Here is a 19,798-nt window from a genome sequence, read left to right on the forward strand (position 1 = left end):
TGAGCTTTCTTTCGGGTTAATATACATAATCGCCTTATCGAACTTTCCATCTAAACCGTTGCGCTCACACGTGAATTTTGCATTTCAATCTTCTTACTTGCAGTCCAATCCAGTTTAGTGTGACTAAGCTAAATGTTTCAGCCCTTCCAGGTAGAGTATGTATTATAGAGAGACGTACAACTCTATGAAGGGGAGATCAATAAATTGGGTTTTCTTTAAATCACTGACAATTATTTCATCGACACGATTTCACCGACAGCGAATCCACCGGCAATGTCTATCAAAGTTTATTTACCGATACACCGAGTGAAATCACCCACAATCATTTCACCAATATTCTCCTTTGTCGATAATTATCATGCTTGCCACTACATGTTATCGTTGATTATATGTCTTTATTTACACATTCGTTTACGCGCATAACGAGATAAACGAAGAAACGAAAATGATATGTTGTCATGATGTATTGTTAAATTACTAATTAACACGAGTTATATATCTACCTACATGAGAGCTTCTAAATATCAATTATATTTCATGAAAGCACACAAGCTATTTTGCTATACACAAATAGAATTATAAGGAAATGTTACGTTCTAATGCTTTAACGAAATCTATTCCTCTGTACATTTGACATTTCTGTATTATTACTTGTGTACTTTCTGCTCTTGTTTACGTCATCGGAAGTAAAAATACGTTAAGCGAATCAGCTAATCTATTTGAGCGATTCAATGGCTCGGTCTTCTCTTATGCGACTACCAAGCAGAAGATAAGTTCTTGGTTATATAACATTTTATAACATCCTAATTAACTTTTTTTTCTTTTTCTTTTTCTTTCTCTTTTTCTTTTTTTTTCCCTTTTTCTATTTCTTTTTTTTCCTTTCTTTTTTTCTTTTCTTTCCCTTTTTCTTTTTCTTTTTCTTCCTTTCTTTTTTTCTTTTTTTTCCCTTTTTCTTTTTTTTTCCTTTCTCTTTTTCTTTTTTTTTTCCTTTTTCTTTTTTTTTACGTGGAGGACACCAAGCCACTTTTGGGGGGGGGGGAAGTGGCGTGGTAGTGAACATCCAAATTAACTGGGGCACTAATTAGCTGAAGCTTCTAGTCAAACCAGGTATCGGTCTTTGTACGCAAAGGCATTCATTACAATCGTTTATAGTTTGAAGAAACACCGTTACAAATTCGTGATATAAGAGAAAGCGATTCAAAACTCGGATTCATTTGTTGGAACGACGCCGTGGGCAAAAGTACATAATGGAAAACTTTCTTCCAAGACCAATTGATAGCGCTGACGTAATTAAAATGTGACGATATTGCCAGCGACGTTTCTCCAAATAGACGACTAACTTATTTACGAATTGCCGCAACACGATTGCCGCTGGTAATACGGTTAGTAATCACTTTATTGAATTTTCGCTTGACGTGACATCGTCGAGTTCCTAGAGAGATTCTTCTCCCTTGTAAAACTATGTTTCTGCAACGACTGTATTTGTTGAATTACCGTTCGTGAACAAGTCCTTCTCTTTATTACGTGTAATAGATTCTTCTTTTTAAGTTTTAAATTACATTGGTAATTTTCTATAATTTATTACTCGAATATGGTAATTTGTTCTTAAAAAGTTTGCTTTTTCTACAATTATTTTACTACAAAACCCATCAAAAACATGATGTATGTATATATACCCTCAAATATTATCGGTTTATTCTCAAGCTATAGTTCAATTTCGGAAATTGCCAATTAAAATCATAAAAAAAAAAACACAGAAAGTTCGTTAAAATATGCGATTTTCCAATCAAGATATAGAATTTATTCGAGTAATATAGATTACAGTAGCGATGGTGACGGCAACGATGAATGGACTGATTCTTCGTGCGAAAATAAATTGGAAGCGCAGAACGATGCATTGTTTCAGGGAATATCGATTTTCAAGCATGGTTTTAAAGTACGTGTGCGCGTGTCTAGGTTTGTTAATTAATGCCGCTCCCAGGTTTTCAATATATAAATGTGACACCTACATATCTTTAAGCTTAAAACAATTGGACTAACAATTTCATTAAATTTAAATCAATATTTATCTTTTTAAACGCAACAATATTTTTAATGACAACTTCACATGTAAATCAAGTGCATACATATTCGATCGTTCTTGAAAACCTGATTCTCTGCGAAGAGAAAAAATCCTTGAATAAAGATTTGATCTACGTTTTATATGCTACGTTTTACATCCACCTCTTTTCAGATATACCCCTCTATTTAAAATCATAGATCGTCACACACTATAGGTATTTCCCTGAAAAGTTAATGTCGTTTTGTATAAAAGCCAATTCAAAGGGGAAGGAAATTCTGCGAAAAATTCTTTCAGATTTCCCTATGTTTGAGCTCGAATCAAAGCAATCTTGTATAATAGGATAGGATGATAGGATGATTCTGTATTATTCCTTGTGTACTTTCTGTTCCTGTTATTTACAATAGGATGATTATGCGTTTAACTTCTCATAGAATCTCTCTGATTCCGTATGATATCATCAGTGTTTTTGAAATATGTTATTGATGTCGTAACGTCAACCGTTTCCAGTGCAAATTCAATTTTGAATCGCAATTTCCATGTTTGCGTGGCAAAAGCGTAAAATCGATAACGCACGCAAACATGTCTTCTTTGCTAATGGCGTACTATAAATATAAATATTTGAATAAATATTGCGAATTTCATATTGCTAAAAGATTTATACTATTTGCTCGTAAATAATCGTCGGATCTATATTTAAGTTGAAACTGCTGCATTAGATCTCTTTTCTTACTTAAAATTATTTGGATTGGTAATTTGGATGTAACATGTAATTTATTCTTCCTTTATAAATAGTGTACAGAAGATACCAATTCAAAGAAATGGAAGGAAAGTCTAAAAGCAAAGAAAATCTACAGGAAGATAAAACGTTCGAGCCTTGCCAGGCTATATAGGATGTTAAGTAATTTCATTTTGACAATGGTCCAACATCATACTATGCATAAATTTAATATTAATATAAGCAGGTTTCATGCCATGTATTACATCTAACGTATAAGCACAAGCCCTGGTTTTAAATGCCTTATAGTAACACCGAAAAGATTATTCAGTTGGATGTCTGACTCAACATCAATATTTTACTTAGAAGATAATACGTCGAGAGCATGTTGGTGGATGGAATGGGAGATGAATGAAGGCTTACTTCTGTAAAATACGTAAAATGGTAGTCGGAATGAATTTTGGCGCTTGGGGACAGAAAAAGAGCTGACTGATACTGTCATACACCTGAATTTATAAAATTTTGAAAATCGATGTAACCTTTGAACTTTATCGTATTCTGTTTCATAGCACAAATTATTCTTCCCGAAATGTACGTTTAGTGTTATAATATATTTGACCAACGGTTCTCAAATACTAGTTTTGCAAAAGCAATGGTGGAATTGGAGCAATTCTTTCTTCTTTCATTCTTTGAATGACCTGGATTTTCGAGTAGTCTAGTGACGCATGATCCGTACAATTAATCGATTTCTTTTTATTACACAAGTGCAAGAGATTCCGCGTTGGACGCCGATGTTGCGAGTTCGAATACCTGGATGAGGTTGGCACTGAGTATTGGTCCGGATCTGATGTGGTTATCGTCGATGGTTCACCTAAACTTGAAAAACATAGTGTATTGTGGACGCTGAGCTTAGTGATGGCAATTGTAATATTTTAATTTCTTTTATTCTATATTTTCGACTTCTTTTTTCGAGTAGAATCATCAATTTTCCGCTTGTACTATCAATTACCAACCAGCCTGTATGACAAAATTCTATTTTAAACACCAAACTCGCCACGAGTGGCTATTTTGTTTACGAAATTAAACGAATTTAATAAATGAAATGGCAAGGAAGGAACTACAAGTGACCGTCAAACTATTTTTATGCTTGAAAAGTAATTCGCAAAGTAATATAAAATAATACTACTGATTTGTGTCAGAATTTTTAAGAATTTTTTCTTAATCTCTTGTTTTTTCCCTTCAAATTTATTATTTATTATTTATTCGGTGCTTTTTCCCTTCAAATTTATTATTTATTATTTATTCGGTGTCACGAAAACCGATTAAATATTAAATATCTTAAATATAGATTGAAATGAAAGCTTGTCAGTTCTCGTTCAGTTGTCACTTCAAAGTTGTTAGTTCCAAGGTTCTCGTACATCATAAAGCAAGGGATCAAATCTTTAACTTATTACAAATTAAATCTTTTATTGTAATTGCGAAACTTATGAAAGTACCAAGGGAAACAAGTAGGGAACATGAACTGCTCAACGAACCAAAGAACGGCTCAGTGACAAAATTAATAAAGTAAGGATCACAAATATTACAACATTACACTCTTACATCACATAATAGTTCTCTGTACAAAAGATATATAGCGAATCGACTTTTCACAACGATAAGAATCAACAGAACCAATTAAGACCAGGCGAAACTCTCATAAGACAACAATATCAGAGGGATCAAATCAGCGATTTTAATCTATGTTACAAATTATAGTTATCAAGAAAAATTGCTCTTTTCACGAAAATTATGCTGATGACACACTCACAATGCATTTTATATTTGGTAGTCGGATGTGCTCGTGGTCATCAGGAGTATAAAGTCGACGTTTTTAGAAAATGACAGCGCTGTCGGGTTTTAAAAGCTTTTATTTTTTTATTCATCATTACGAAGATTGTGATGGAAGAACGTAATGGGGTAAAATCTGACGATTCCTTAATGAAGAATGCTTAAAGATATTCTATAGAAAACGGTGATCGTTTCGTTGGGTAGTTCATTCGAATTTTGATCAGGATTATTGAGATAGAAGGGTCGAGAGCTTGGTGGAATATCAACTTTGACGCTTCAACGCTTCATCTCTTTTCAAGCTCACCAGTCACGAACCATGGTTCACTGAATATATCTTTTTGGAAAATCCTTTTTGGATTTTCGTACGAGAAACATGGTATGTTTGACAAGGGATTTTCTTTTGAGGCAATTTAGAGTGACAAAAAGGTCTTTCTGTTAGGTAGCTTGTCGATAAAAATGTTTTATTAATAACGTAAATGGAACGAGTAGTTACGAATTTAAATAGAATATGACCAAATGGAATATATATCTTCTCTTCGACTTTCATAAGCTGAAAGCCCCGTATCTAAATTTTATCTTAATTATTTGAAGCAAAAAGTATGTTTTCTGAAACTTTCGTTTCTCGTGATGAGTACATTATGATGCAATAAAAAATTTTGTCTGAAAATTATACTCAAGATCAATTTCATGATCCGTTTTCTCTATCAGATCTCCATCTTCCACAGCTATAACAAATAATTTTTTGACACTCTATACATTTAACATCGATTATAATTCTGATAATTGAAACACCGAACATCAATGTGTTTATTCACTACGCCAACACAGATAACAATTAACATTGATATATAATATATATTTGACGATATATATCTGAAAGAATAGAAATTTCATTTAATCGACTATATGACCATACTCGGTTAAGTACCAACAACGACTATCTATCAACCTTATCTTACTTCCTCAAAGATATAGAAAGACTTTAAAAATTTCAGCCATGTGATTTGGTCCTTTAAAATTTAGAAGTAATATAACGATAAAATACCATCAAAACCTTTAAATTTCCAATATTCAAGAGAAACTTGAAATCTCGTTTATTTACTCAGCAACAAAATCTTATTTACCTTCAGAGAACCTATACAATTTTTGCACAGCTCAATATCTCTCCTTTAAACAAAACATCAAAGTATGTTGTTCCTAACTTCAAAGGGCTCAACTCAATTTTTTGATCAATTTCTCTCGTCCTATACGCTCGTTTCAAAGCTTATAATACCATCTACACCTTTGCCTTGTGTTCCATCCATGGTTCCTATGCATGCAATTTTATTATTATTGTTCCAAAGGATCTTCGCATTTCTGTTTCGCTCGTGATAGGTATTCACATCTGTTTTACCGTGCTGTTTCATCTTCTGGGAACGATATGGTCGGAAATGATATGATGTTGAATACGCACTGGTCGATAAACGAGAATTAATTCAAGATAGATTCAAACGGAGTTAATTAAGTGATCCCAATTCCACAGCCTTGGGGGCTGAACGCGTTTTCCTTCCGAACGGTTCGTTCGTGTCGAGTGATGCAAATTTCAGCAAGTGTTTCACCTACGTGTTTACTATTAAATTTATTTCTTATCTATCTATATCTTATCTTATGAGAGTTTCGCCTGGTCTTAATTGGTTCTGTTGATTCTTATCGTTGTGAAAAGTCGATTCGCTATATATCTTTTGTATAGAGAACTATTATGTGATGTAAGAGTGTAATGTTGTAATATTTGCGATCCTTACTGTATTAATTTTGTCAGTGAGCCGTTCTTTGGTTCGTTGAGCAGTTCATGTTCCCTACTTGTTTCCCTTGGTACTTTCATAATTTTCGTAATTACAATAACAGATTTAATTTGTAATAAGTTAAAGATTTGATCCCTTGCTTTATGATGTACCAGAACCTTTGAACTAACAACTCTGAAGTGACAACTGAACGAGAACTGACAAGCTTTCATTTCAATCTATATTTAAGATATTTAATATTTAATCGGTTTTCGTGACACCGAATAAATAATAAATAATAAATTTGAAGGGAAAAAGACAAGAGATTAAGAAAAAATTCTGAAAGAGACTCAAATCAGTAGTATTATTTTATATTACTTTGCGAATTACTTTTCAAGCAGAAAAATAGTTTGACGGTCACTTGTAGTTCCTTCCTTGCCATTTCATTTATTAAATTCGTTTAATTTCGTAAACAAAATAGCCACTCGTGGCGAGTTTGGAGTTTAAAATAGAATTTTGTCATACAGGCTGGTTGGTAATTGATAGTACAGGCGGAAAATTGATGATTCTACTCGAAAAAAGAAGTCGAAAATATAGAATAAAAGAAATTAAAATATTACAATTGCCATCACTAAGCTCAGCGTCCACAATACACTATGTTTTTCAAGTTTAGGTGAACCATCGACGATAACCACATCAGATCCGGACCAATACTCAGTGCCAACCTCATCCAGGCATTCGAACTCGCAACATCGGCGTCCAACGCGGAATCTCTTGCACTTGTGTAATAAAAAGAAATCGATTAATTGTACGGATCAAGCGTCACTAGACTACTCGAAAATCCAGGTCATTCAAAGAATGAAAGAAGAAAGAATTGCTCCAATTCCACCATTGCTTTTGCAAAACTAGTATTTGTGAACCGTTGGTCAAATATATTATAACACTAAACGTACATTTCGGGAACAATAATTTGTGCTATGAAACAGAATACGATAAAGTTCAAAGGTTACATCGATTTTCAAAATTTTATAAATTCAGTTGTATGACAGTATCAGTCAGCTCTTTTTCTGTCCCCAAGCGCCAAAATTCATTCCGACTACCATTTTACGTATTTTACAGAAGTAAGCCTTCATTCATCTCCCATTCCATCCACCAACATGCTCTCGACGTATTATCTTCTAAGTAAAATATTGATGTTGAGTCAGACATCCAACTGAATAATCTTTTCGGTGTTACTATAAGGCATTTAAAACCAGGGCTTGTGCTTATACGTTAGATGTAATACTTGGCATGAAACCTGCTTATATTAATATTAAATTTATGCATAGTAGGATGTTGGACCATTGTCAAAATGAAATTACTTAGCATCTTATATAGCCTGGCAAGGCTCGAACGTTTTATCTTCCTGTAGATTTTCTTTGCTTTTAGACTTTCCTTCCATTTCTTTGAATTGGTATCTTCTGTACACTATTTATAAAGGAAGAATAAATTACATGTTACATCCAAGTTACCAATCCAAATAATTTTAAGTAAGAAAAGAGATCTAATGCAACAGTTTCAACTTAAGTATAGATCCGACGATTATTTACGAACGAACAGTATAAATCTTTTAGCAATATGAAATTCGCAATATTTATTCAAATATTTATATTTATAGTACGCCATTAGCAAAGAAGACATGTTTTCGTGCGTTAAATTTAAAGGTTTTGATGGTATTTTATCATTATATTACTTCTAAATTTTAAAGGACCAAATCACATGGCTGAAATTTTTAAAGTCTTTCTATATCTTTGAGGAAGTAAGATAAGGTTGATAGATAGTCGTTGTTGGTACTTAACCGAGTATGGTCATATAGTCGATTAAATGAAATTTCTATTCTTTCAGATATATATCGTCAAATATATATTATATATCAATGTTAATTGTTATCTGTGTTGGCGTAGTGAAAAAACACATTGATGTTCGGTGTTTCAATTATCAGAATTATAATCGATGTTAAATGTATAGAGTGTCAAAAAATTATTTGTTATAGCTGTGAAAGATGGAGATCTGTTAGAGAAAATGGATCATGAAATTGATCTTGAGTATAATTTTCAGACAAAATTTTTTATTGCATCATAAAGTACTCATCACGAGAAACGAAAGTTTCAGAAAACCCCTGGATCGTAAATGATTCGTTCTTTTGAAAAAAGCTGTTTAAAATTTCTTATACTAATCCCTATACTAATTGTGTATACTAATTGTATTTAGTATATTATGTTATAAATAATGGTTAATATAAGTATCAAAATAAATAGACAACAATTAATTAGATAACATCGTAATAACATAATATAATATAATGGGCGTAATCATATACAGTAAAACTTAGAAAATATGCTCTGGATGAATTCGGTGAAAATTATCCTTTGTTCCGTGGTATATATAGGCAACAACGAATGGTAGACCGCAGCATAATAGTTTCCAACAACATTCTCAATATTAAGGATATCAACATCTTAGATTTAATCAAAGCCGCTGGAATACGCCAGATATTTCATATCTGACTTAAACATGTACAGTGACGAGCGAAAAAAGTAAACACATAAATGTAAAAGACTAATTTCTCAAGTGATCGGTAAAGATTAGGTAACAGTAACTACAAGTTATTATTAACGAAATGTAATAGTTAATTTTCATTAACATTAATAATGTACAAAACATTTTACAAAAATGGATATCTCAAACCATGTTTACAGTTTTGCACATTAATTATACTCGTCGAATCAAGGTTTCAACATAGGTATTTCGTCCACTAGTACTACTTCACGTTTATTATATCCAATAGAATTAACTACTATTTAGGTAAATTATTTTGTGGAATGGTCAAATAATGCTCTTTTCTCATTATACCTTCGACATTCGCTTTTTACATAAAATCAACGGGCTGTGTTTACACTTTTGCTTGTCACGGCGTATCAAGGAAGATTGAAATATAAAGTAATTCGCACAAAAAAGTAGATATTAGTATTGATGTTATTGTATTCCATATTTGACCTTAAAATATGAATAAAATCAGTCTAAGTATTAATGAAATTTCAAACATTTTTTCTAAAACAACGGAACTTTCCTTTCTAATGAGCACTATATGATGCAATAGAAAAACAATTTGACACTGAAAATTGTGGTCAAGATCAATTTTGCGCTACACTTATTTAACCAATTTTCATCAAATCGAAGGTGTAGAATGGCTTGAAAAAAATACCGCGATAAATACTTTTTTGACACTTTGTACAAAGTTGTATATCAATGTGTATATCGATACACATACTCTGTATGTGCATATCCGTGGTATATATATCCGTTTTTCGAAGCAAAATGTCATCTACCTGATCAAAAGAGCAAAGCAAAAACACTACATAGAGGGTTTGTTACTGTTAACACTCTCTATTTCCGTGCGTAAAGTATTCAACCAGATATCCAGGAACAGCTTTCAGGGAACGAGATTGAATATTTGATCGAATATATTTAATATGGCAATGTTACGTATAACAATATACGTATGGAATTTTAAAAGTCACGAGGGTTGCAGCGGACTCAATTTTAATGTACATTAAACATTTTGCTCATTGATGACCTTACCTTAATTTTTTTCTCCTTCCTCGCTTTCTTCTCCTATGCGAGTGACACAGCAAGATTGATAGTAACAAGCGATTTCATTAAAACACAATCTCCTTTTCCATTTGATGAACACGATACGAGACGAGGGAATGATTTAGGAACACGACTTTCGAGCGGTTTCAACAACTATTAAGTTTCATTTATAGCAACGAACACTGCCAAAGACGTAATCAATAAGATTCGCGTAGGTGCCGTAGATGACGTAGATGAAAAAACGTAGATCAAACGTAAATGACGAAATTATACATTAATTTATTTTAACGCGTTAAAATTACGCTAATGACAGTTGCTCCATTCAATTTGTTCACATATTTGAGCCCTATATGGAACAAAGTGAACGGAGCATCTGCAAGCGTGTTAACCGGACAACGACGAATTTTCACATCTACTCCTCGAAGCTTCACATATATCAATGACCACTGCCGTAGTCATGGACAAACGTAGATGACGAAGTTATGTATTGATTCACTTTAACACGTTAAGATTACGCTAGTGACACTTGCGCAGTACTATTTGTTCATATATTTAAGCCCTATATGCAACAAAGTGAACGTAGCATCAGCAAGCGTGTTAATTGGACAACCACGAATTTTCACATATATTGCACGAAGATTCGTATATAACAATGATCACTGCCATAATCATGGTCAAACGTAGATGACGAGATTATGCATTAATTCACTTTAAAAATTACGCTAGTGACAGTTGCGCCGTTCTATTTGTTCATATATTTAAGCCCTATATGCAACAAAGTGAACGTAGCATCTGCAAGCGTGTTAGTTGGACAACGACGAATTTTGTTTCGCAAACACGGACACGTGAAACATTTTGAAGTTACGTGGACGCGAGAGTAATTCGTTCCCTTAAATTGCTCAATTTCCATTTCTTTCGCCATGTATATTCGAGTATTGCATTTGAATGGCAGAGCAGTGGGAAGTAACGGCGCACGTCGTTGATATATCGACAGGAACATGAATTCTTTTTTCATAGGATGAATACTTTTTTCATCGAATTATTAAACCGAATCAAGTTTTCAAATCCAATCATTTAATTTCATCGTTTTACATCGAACGTTTCAATCTTTTTTCTTTTAAATACTTTACCTATATTTCATCTCGTTGAATATTCCATATTTTTAATGCTACTACCACTTATTGGTAATTTCAAATATGTAATTATCGTTCTGAAGTTAGAAATTCGAAATAACATTCGTCAGTATATGATTCTACGTTTTATATAGAGTAATAAAAATGATACAATGAGTTTCGGTAAATAACCAATAAAAATTTTTGTTCCTTTTTCTTTTTCTTTTTTTTTTTTTGGTTTTATGTATCCAAGGTCGAGAATAAACTATGTGCACGTTTCCTCTCGTTTCTTGTATTTTTATGAGGAATTCAGTCTTTTTACGCCACAAGAGTCTCAACGTTTTCGTTTTCACGCCTACGTTACGCTCGTTAAACACGTTCCAACAAGACCATGAATAAGGATAACAGCTTTAATGTTTTCACATGTGTTTATTTATTATTTTAGACCTTAAATATTTTATTTATAAAATCTTTATTTAAACAAGTTACCATTGTCGCTACAATAAATCAATGAATGAAATCAGTTTAAATTTAAAATATCATTTCATAATTTCTCGTCACTTGTATCTAAAAACAACAAAAAAACGGTGTATCCACATCGGATAAATTAATACGCCCCGACGCAAAATAAAACCAAGACGCACAGCTCTGTGGAATGCCAACGGTCTAGCGCAACGCAAACTTGAACTAGAACTCTTCCTAAAACACCAGCAAATCGACATAATGCTCATAACTGAAACCCACTTCACCGACAAAAACTACCTGAACATAAACGGATACAAGTTCTACCATACCCAACACCCCAGCGGAAAGGCCCACGGCGGCACCGGAATCATAATCAAATCAAACATTAAGCACTACGAACTTCCACCATTCCAGAAAGACTACCTCCAAGCAACAAACGTAGCAATAGAAGACTGTCATGGTACAATCACCACTTCAGCTGTATACTGCCCTCCCAGACACTCCATCGCCAAAGAAGACTTTGACGACTTCCTGGACACCCTGGGCAATAGATTCATAGCTGGAGGAGACAACAACGCCAAACACACCCAATGGGGCAGCAGACTGGTTACAGTAGGAGGCAAAAACCTCCTCAACAGCATAATAACCAACAACCTCAACTACCTTACCACATACGAACCCACACACTGGCCCACCGACACAAAGAAAATACCCGATCTCCTTGATTTCCTCACTAAAAAAAAATATCTCGTCAAGACACGTCCAAATCAATTCCTCGGCTGATCTCTCCTCTGATTATTCCCCCGTGATAGTAACAGTCAGTTCAACTATCATCGAGAATACACGTAATGGCTCCATACATAACCAACACACCAACTGGCAGCTCTTTAGAGAAGTCTTTACACACACAACTTCAGCCTCAACTTCACTAAAAACCAATGAAGAAATCGAAGCAGCCACGGAATACCTAAACACGAGCATAATAAACGCTATCCGCTTCTCCACACCGGCAAAAACGTCCATCAGCAATCACGAATACCCCCAGTACATATTAAAAAAAATAGCAGAAAAACGTAGACTAAGAAGGATATGGCAGACCCATAGAACACCGGAGGACAAACGCAAACTAAACAACGCAACTAGAAAACTATCCAAAACTATAAAAAAAACTACAATAATGACCGTTTTCACAAATATCTCGCCAGCTTGTCCCCCACAGCCGACTCCAACTACTCACTATGGAAGGCCTCCAGGAAACACACGCGTCTCCCACAAATAATACCTCCAAGCCGCCATCCGCAGAGTGGATGGGCGCGTAGCCCTATAGAAAAAGCCAACCTATTTGCCAAACACTTGACTGAAGTATTCCAACTACATTCCTCCATAGCTGCAGCGGACGTTACCGAATATCTGCACACTCCCTTCCAAATGTCCCCTCCTATTGAACCCTTCACTTCTTCAGAGATCATAGAAGCAATCAGTCGCCTAAACCCCAAGAAAGCAGCAGGTCACGACCTAATAGGAAATAAAACAATCAAGGAACTTCCGATAAAAGGGATTGCACTCATCGCATCAATCTTTAACGCTATCCTCCGCCTTCAACACTTTCCCAAGGCTTGGAAAATCTCACTGATCACCCTCATCCCTAAACCCGGTAAACCAATATATGAAACCAGCTCCTATCGCCCAATCAGTCTTTTACCTACCCTGTCTAAACTATTCGAGAGGATGCTCACGAATCGTCTCCTTCCACTCCTAGAAGAATTGAAAACACTCCCAGACCACCAATTCGGCTTCCGAAAACAACACTCAACAGTAGAGCAAATCCACCGCATAACCCACATGATCAGCCAAACCCTTGAAAAGAAAAAATACTGCTCAGCGGTATTCCTAGACATCCAACAGGCATTCGACAAAGTATGGCATAAAGGGCTACTCTACAAGCTCAAAAAGATCCAACCCCATCCATACTACTCCATCTTAAAATCCTACCTAACCAACAGACAATTCATAGTTAAATGTCTAGGCGCCACTTCCGCAACATTCCCAATAGAATCCGGCATACCCCAAGGTAGTGTCCTCGGACCCCTACTGTTCTCCATCTACACTGCCGACTTACCTATATCAAACGAGGTAACAATAGCAACATTTGCCGACGACACAGCACTATTAGCTACCCACGCAGACCCGGCAATTGCCTCATCCACTCTCCAGCGAAGTATCGACACCATGGAAAAGTGGTTCCAAAAATGGGGTTTCAAAATAAACGAAAAAAATCCTCTCATGTAACCTTCACGCTCCGAAAACAAACCTGCCCCCAGGTCACCATTAACAACACAATAATCCCAAGCAAGGACTCCGTAATATACCTGGTCATGACCCTGGACAGGAGGCTAACTTGGAAAAAACATATCTCAGAAAAAACAAAGCAACTAAAGGAAAAATTAAGAAAATTCTATTGGTTCACGTGACCTCAAGATACCTACCAAGATACCAATCCACCGTGACCTCAAGATACCTACAGTCAAAGATGAAATACACAAGTCCAGAAGCAGATATAACACAAGAGTCAACAACCACCACAACCTACTAGTCACCCAACTACTGGACACGACGGACCGATCTACATTTATCATATTTTATATAAAATTAGAAGGGACCTTTAAAAAATTGCATGCAACAACACACTTACAGGTACTCTTGAATTAGTTTTTCTACATGTCCGATTATGTCTTTATATGTATATGTCAATTCAAATTTATTTTCTTAAATGTCCCTTAATGAAAAACTAACACTTCATATTAACTTTGAACTTTTGAGTTCTTAGAATATTCTGATTTAGTCACTGGCTGTACCATAAATTCATTTACAGATATTATATTTCCACCAAGAGCTAGTTTTATTATGAGCCTTCCTGCATCATCATCGAATCCTTCTATTTGACCATAATTATTACTTTGTTTTCCAGCTATAATTTTCACAAATGTTCCTTTCTCGATTTTAACTTCTTCCTCTTCTTTTTTGGAATCTGTATTTTTCTTCTGCAATGCTACTTTGTCTGCTCCAAGACCAATACCTTTTGGTCGTAATTCTGGTATGACAGCTGCTACTAATCTGTAATAGTTAGAATAAACGATTGTGAAATAAAAAATGATGTTCTCTGTTTACTTTCCAATAAGTGATGTATTAAATACATATAATTAATTTAATCCAGAGTAAAATTCATACTTTTCATTTCAACCAATTCCCTTTCCTGGTTGCCATCCCATTCCCCTTAACATTGCTACACCAAAAGCATCAATAGGAATTTTTTCATAATCTTCTAACGTAGACTGAAAAATACAAAACGATATTTATAATATGCAAATGTAATACATCTGTGCATTGCACATCAATATGTTGATAACGTACCTGTTCTTTGCCTCTTAATGATTCATCTTCTACTAAAGGTTAAGTTAAATCATTTGTTTTAGTTTCATATTTATTCTTTGACTTAAGTTCCTCAATGATTTCTTTCGTCGATTGCTCTTTTAAAGTAACAACTTTATTTTCACTATCTTCAACTGGCTCTTTCTTTATTGATATTATTGGCGATGTTTTTCCATTAGATAGCTTTGATTTTGCCTCGTTAACACTAGCGTCTCCTACCTTTTCCTTATCTGCCTTCGGAAGGAAAATGTTTGCATCTATTTTATTAAGAATTCTATCATGCCAGGTTTTTGAACCTAGTAATGGAATAATTAGAGGTTCATCTTTTTTTTCTTCCTCACTGAAATAAAAAAATTGTTTTCAAATATATATATTCCGCTATTGGTGATTTTTATAGGTTAGGTTGAGGTTATATGTTTCTTGATTATAAATTTTACTTTTTGAACTCACCCTATTACTTTAATACCTTTCTCATCAAGGCATTCAATGTAATCAACTTTCTTTTTTTCTTGTGGAATAGCATTTTTTAACACAGATTTCTTAATAGATTTCGCAAAACCGAAGGAAATCTTCTTTCCTTCTTCGGCCATTTATTTGTTATTTTAACACTGACTTATAGATCAATACACATGTATATACTAGACATAAAGATTGATGTCACTTGAATCTATGTACATGAATCTAATATCTTATTATACTTTATTAATCTACTCAAAATTACTTGCACATTACTAAAATTTCATTCCGACAATGTATCAAGCATCTGAATAAGTGACATTAAAGTAAACATATATCAAAGAGGAAATAAGAAGAACTGACGCCTATGGTTTTCTATGTTACAGAGCTAGTGCTGCACCATACGGCCAAATGCCGAAGGTGGCTTATGCTAGTATATACCTGCCTATACGTTTCAATGAGAAAATCGATATTATGTGTTCATGTGAAAATTCACATTTCCCTAGGAGCTGTATTTTGATAGATTTAAGCTTCTAATGGAGCATTTTAAACGTATAGAGTATACTATGAAGTAGATAGTAGTGCGGATCATTTTATATTCATAGAAAATTTGAATGTATAGAAATGTACAAAATGCTCATGATATGCAAAAATATGCAAAATATTCAAAGTAAACCAATCATCAAAAAGTTTAGAAGGTGAAACAAATTTCTTTAATAACACCTAGATTAATTTTTATTTGTTAACAATCCCATATATAACCATAGCTTTTTCCCGGCGCATATACGCGCCCATACATGCGTCAATAAGATAAGAGGAAATAAAAGACAGATTATCGATAAAATACACTAACACATATGTAATACGTGGATATATTACCACTCAGATTACACATATTATATATTATAAGGGAATATGTATACCACGTATATATGTAGAACGAATATTTCAAACTTGTTTATAGCCCGTGCGCACACATAAATGCATGCACACGAACAATTTTTCGAACGATAATTATATTAATAATTTATAACCATTTATATTTTTATATTTTTATATTTTTATATTTTTATATTTTTATATGATAAGCATTTATATTTTTTAAAATATGTTCTTATGGCATACATATTTATTCCACGCTTCATATCTATCCACATCCGTAACTGTAGGTGACATTGTTTTTTAACAATTTTGCTATTATTTCATAATTCTTTAATTCATATTTCAAAGTCGTAACAGATGTTTCTTTTTTTTTTTTTCAAGTTTTTCCCATATTGGACTTATTTCTAGCAGCCATGCTTGCTTACAAAGCAATTTTATATCCACGCAAGAATATTTTTCAGTAGATTTTATTATGTGGTTTACAATATCCATATTCTCTAATAACTGGTTGCTAAGGTATAATTTGAACATACCAAGTCGAGTAACTTCATTTGGTAATGATTCGTATATTTTCTTTTCATGGCATCTGCGTAAAGCTGCATCAATGTCCCTAATAATATATTTACAATAAATATTATTGTTCTGTTATATTAATAATAACAAAGGAATATTCCGCACAACACAATAATTAAGATTAAGATAATGAATAATTATGATATTAAGATATTTTCTACTTAGAAAACATTGAAATAGCGTGATATACATAGCAAGGGCAATTAGTTACAGCCAAAAGAACTACATTAGAATTTTCGTTAGATACTAATCCATCCAATCTAGAAAGAAGTTCTGATCTGAATCTCTTTGCAGGTTCAGACAATGTACAGTTTACTCCTTTATTTGTGCCTATCCAGTCAATCTCATCGATAAAAATAATTGTAGGCGAAAAATTATAGGCAAGTTCAAATAAAACCTGTTCAGTTTAACAAATGTATTTATTATTTATTAAATATTATATTCAAAATTCCTTAAATTCATTGTTTCATCACGAACGTAATATCATTTCGTTTTCCAAACAACTATTCTAGTTATATATGATTATTATTATATATGATAGATATATTCCAGAATCTCTTCTTCATAGACAAAGGAAATCAACTTACACGGATATACTTCTCGGAATCACCTCTCCATTTGCTCACCAATGAGCTGGCCGTTATGTTAAAAAAGGTGCATTGGCATTCTGTTGCGACTGCCTTCGCCAACATCGTCTTCCTTATTTCGTAATTGCTTGTATAGCAGAATACCTTTCCAGGGAGAAAATGGGCCTTTAAAAAAGATAAGGTACTTGAGGAGATACACAATGGCCTCCTTAATAGCAGATTTACATTCCTCTAGGCCTACGATGTTGTCTCAATATACATTTAATTTTGTTAGTATGATTTCCTGCGACAATACAAAGATGAAATGGCGCATAATCTCCATATTAATTTCCGTAAATGTTATGTAATTCGTTATTTAAAGCTTTACTGAAATCAGTATTTACAATACGTATATTAATCGAAAATAACTTACGCATGAAATGTCTTCAATAATCTTCCATAATTCCAGATTGTCTATATAAAGCTTCTGAGCCTATTTTGATATCTTTGATTGCGTGGATTGTTCCATTAAGATGTTAAATAGCTCTCCTCTTCTGATGAAGATTCATCGCTTTCATTGGCGAAAATTGATGTCACTGTCATTGCGAGATTAATATCATCCGTAGCATCACCCCTCATCTTCTGTTGTGCATTCCTCCCTTTCACAGACCCAGATACAGACTCACTTCTCGTTTGTTTGCTAACAGATTTGACACGTTTTACTACTTCTTCAAAGATTGAATGATATCGTAATCGATACGTTGAATACGTTGAGAACGTTGAATAGTGTTAAATAATTTAAATTCTTACACTTTGTTCGCATTTGTCATTTCCCTCGTCTTTATTTCCTTTTCAGTTATTTTCTTGCACAATATAGGATATTTTTGGAATTTCATCTTGTAATAATTTTCATATTCTGTAAGAATAATTTCAAAATCGACGTTGTCGCAGACTCGATATTTCCGAGGTAGACGAGCTTCCCGGATTAATACATCGCTAATGTCTACATATCTAAAAAATATAATTTTTAATTCATTGAACAAATTTTATGCTATGAGTACACACTATACGATAATCATCAATTAACTGTTTTATTTCTAGGTAAGACAGACAAAAAGAATGTACTGTCTATTTATTATTATATAAATCCTCGGCGATAATTTTTTGCCTTCTGCTTTTTAATTTCTAATTTTTAAAGTTTGAATTTAAATATATTTTCATTTATAACTAGTTAATCTACGTTATCGATTGAGTTACTCTATAACTACTGAGTTATCGATGTCGATTTTCAAATTTTGGTTCCTTCCCCTCTTTCCGCACTAATTTCTATTTCGATTGGTCGCCGATATTATTCGAAAAAATTGCAACTAAGAAGATATCTAAATATATACACATAATATAAATATATAAACATAATTTTGTTATCTACTATCTTGATACGTGCAAAGATAAATCTTAATGATATATAATACAGCGTAAATGGTTATAAATAATTAATTATTGACAATAATTATAAGAATTATCGAAAGAAAAAATCATAGATACTATGTGCGAGTGTAAAATATCACAAAAAATGAACAACAATTGTGAAAAACGCAATATGGCAAATCAATGACAAAACACACTCATGACTGTCATGGTAGTTCCAAAGTCAAAAATCTAGAATATTCCTTACCTCTTTTCGCAAATTATGAGATATCTTATTTGTGGTACCTTGCAGCGATAAATCACCGTTCATTGTAATAGTTTTAAATGTGATAATGATATCCTTGTATTGACTATCGTTTTTCGATAGTTACGAGAATTTTCGTTTATTACTTTGAGACAATCCGTCACTTCCTTTCTCTTATAAAGTTTCCCTTCAACTCCGTTGAAAATTGAGCATCAAACAGGAGACGAACGATTTGTTGTCATGGCAATGTTAGTTCACACGTAAGCAGTGTGCGAATATAATGATGGAATAGTCGAATCCTGTCTACTGTATAGTAAGATGGATGCGACATGGAAATAGAAAGAGAAGGCTGTATATAAGCATTTTCTGTCCTTGTTTAATCAGGCATGCACACTAGTGGACACTGACGGCGCTCGTTTACCGTTGTTACACATTTCCGGTACAAGTACGCGGGCATTAGAGAAGGACGGAACGGTCTCTCTCTTTACCCCTATATCGCGTTTTTAGTTCGCTCACGCGCTCTGTACTTATATCTATTACATTTCCACCATAAGCAGCGGCCGTGCAGTGACTTACAAAAGTTTCGAACTCGCGGACGTTTAATCACGTTCCCTACTCCGAAGGGGTAAGTACAAAGTTGCTC

General features: G+C 33.7%; 3 protein-coding genes across 11 annotated transcripts in view; 1 reads left to right on the plus strand and 2 right to left on the minus strand.

The window, feature by feature from the left end:
- The window catches only part of LOC126927031 (G-patch domain and KOW motifs-containing protein-like), a 730,127-nt gene extending 714,351 nt beyond the window's left edge, over positions 1–15,776 (minus strand). For 4 of the 5 annotated variants that reach the window (XR_007715099.1, XR_007715100.1, XR_007715098.1 and 1 more), the window contains exons 1-2: positions 15,457–15,776; positions 15,226–15,346 (exon numbers count right to left, since the gene is read on the minus strand). Coding sequence is in view for 2 of the 5 variants with exons in the window: in XM_050743336.1 (XP_050599293.1) it covers positions 15,226–15,346; positions 15,457–15,596 (261 nt within the window). In the remaining 3 variants the exon portion in view is untranslated. Of the gene's footprint in view, positions 1–14,819; positions 14,910–14,988; positions 15,347–15,456 lie in introns of those variants that run through there. The other variant, XM_050743344.1, reaches the window with a different exon arrangement.
- LOC126927053 (integral membrane protein DGCR2/IDD-like) overlaps positions 1–19,798 on the plus strand; it is a 386,199-nt gene that overhangs the window by 89,750 nt on the left and 276,651 nt on the right. Inside the window, exon 1 of one of the 5 annotated variants that reach the window (XM_050743409.1) lies at positions 19,762–19,780. The exons of the other annotated variants lie outside the window; for them this stretch is intronic. The gene's annotated coding sequence lies outside the window, so the exon portion shown is untranslated. Of the gene's footprint in view, positions 1–19,761; positions 19,781–19,798 lie in introns of those variants that run through there. 5 annotated transcript variants of the gene reach the window in all.
- LOC126927036 (G-patch domain and KOW motifs-containing protein-like) overlaps positions 14,576–19,798 on the minus strand; it is a 41,622-nt gene continuing 36,399 nt past the window's right edge. Inside the window, exon 4 of the mRNA XM_050743360.1 lies at positions 14,576–14,689. The gene's annotated coding sequence lies outside the window, so the exon portion shown is untranslated. The remainder of the gene's footprint in view (positions 14,690–19,798) is intronic.

The sequence above is a fragment of the Bombus affinis genome, unplaced genomic scaffold (genome assembly GCF_024516045.1).
Source record: "Bombus affinis isolate iyBomAffi1 unplaced genomic scaffold, iyBomAffi1.2 ctg00000070.1, whole genome shotgun sequence".
In the NCBI taxonomy this organism is placed as follows: domain Eukaryota; kingdom Metazoa; phylum Arthropoda; class Insecta; order Hymenoptera; family Apidae; genus Bombus; species Bombus affinis.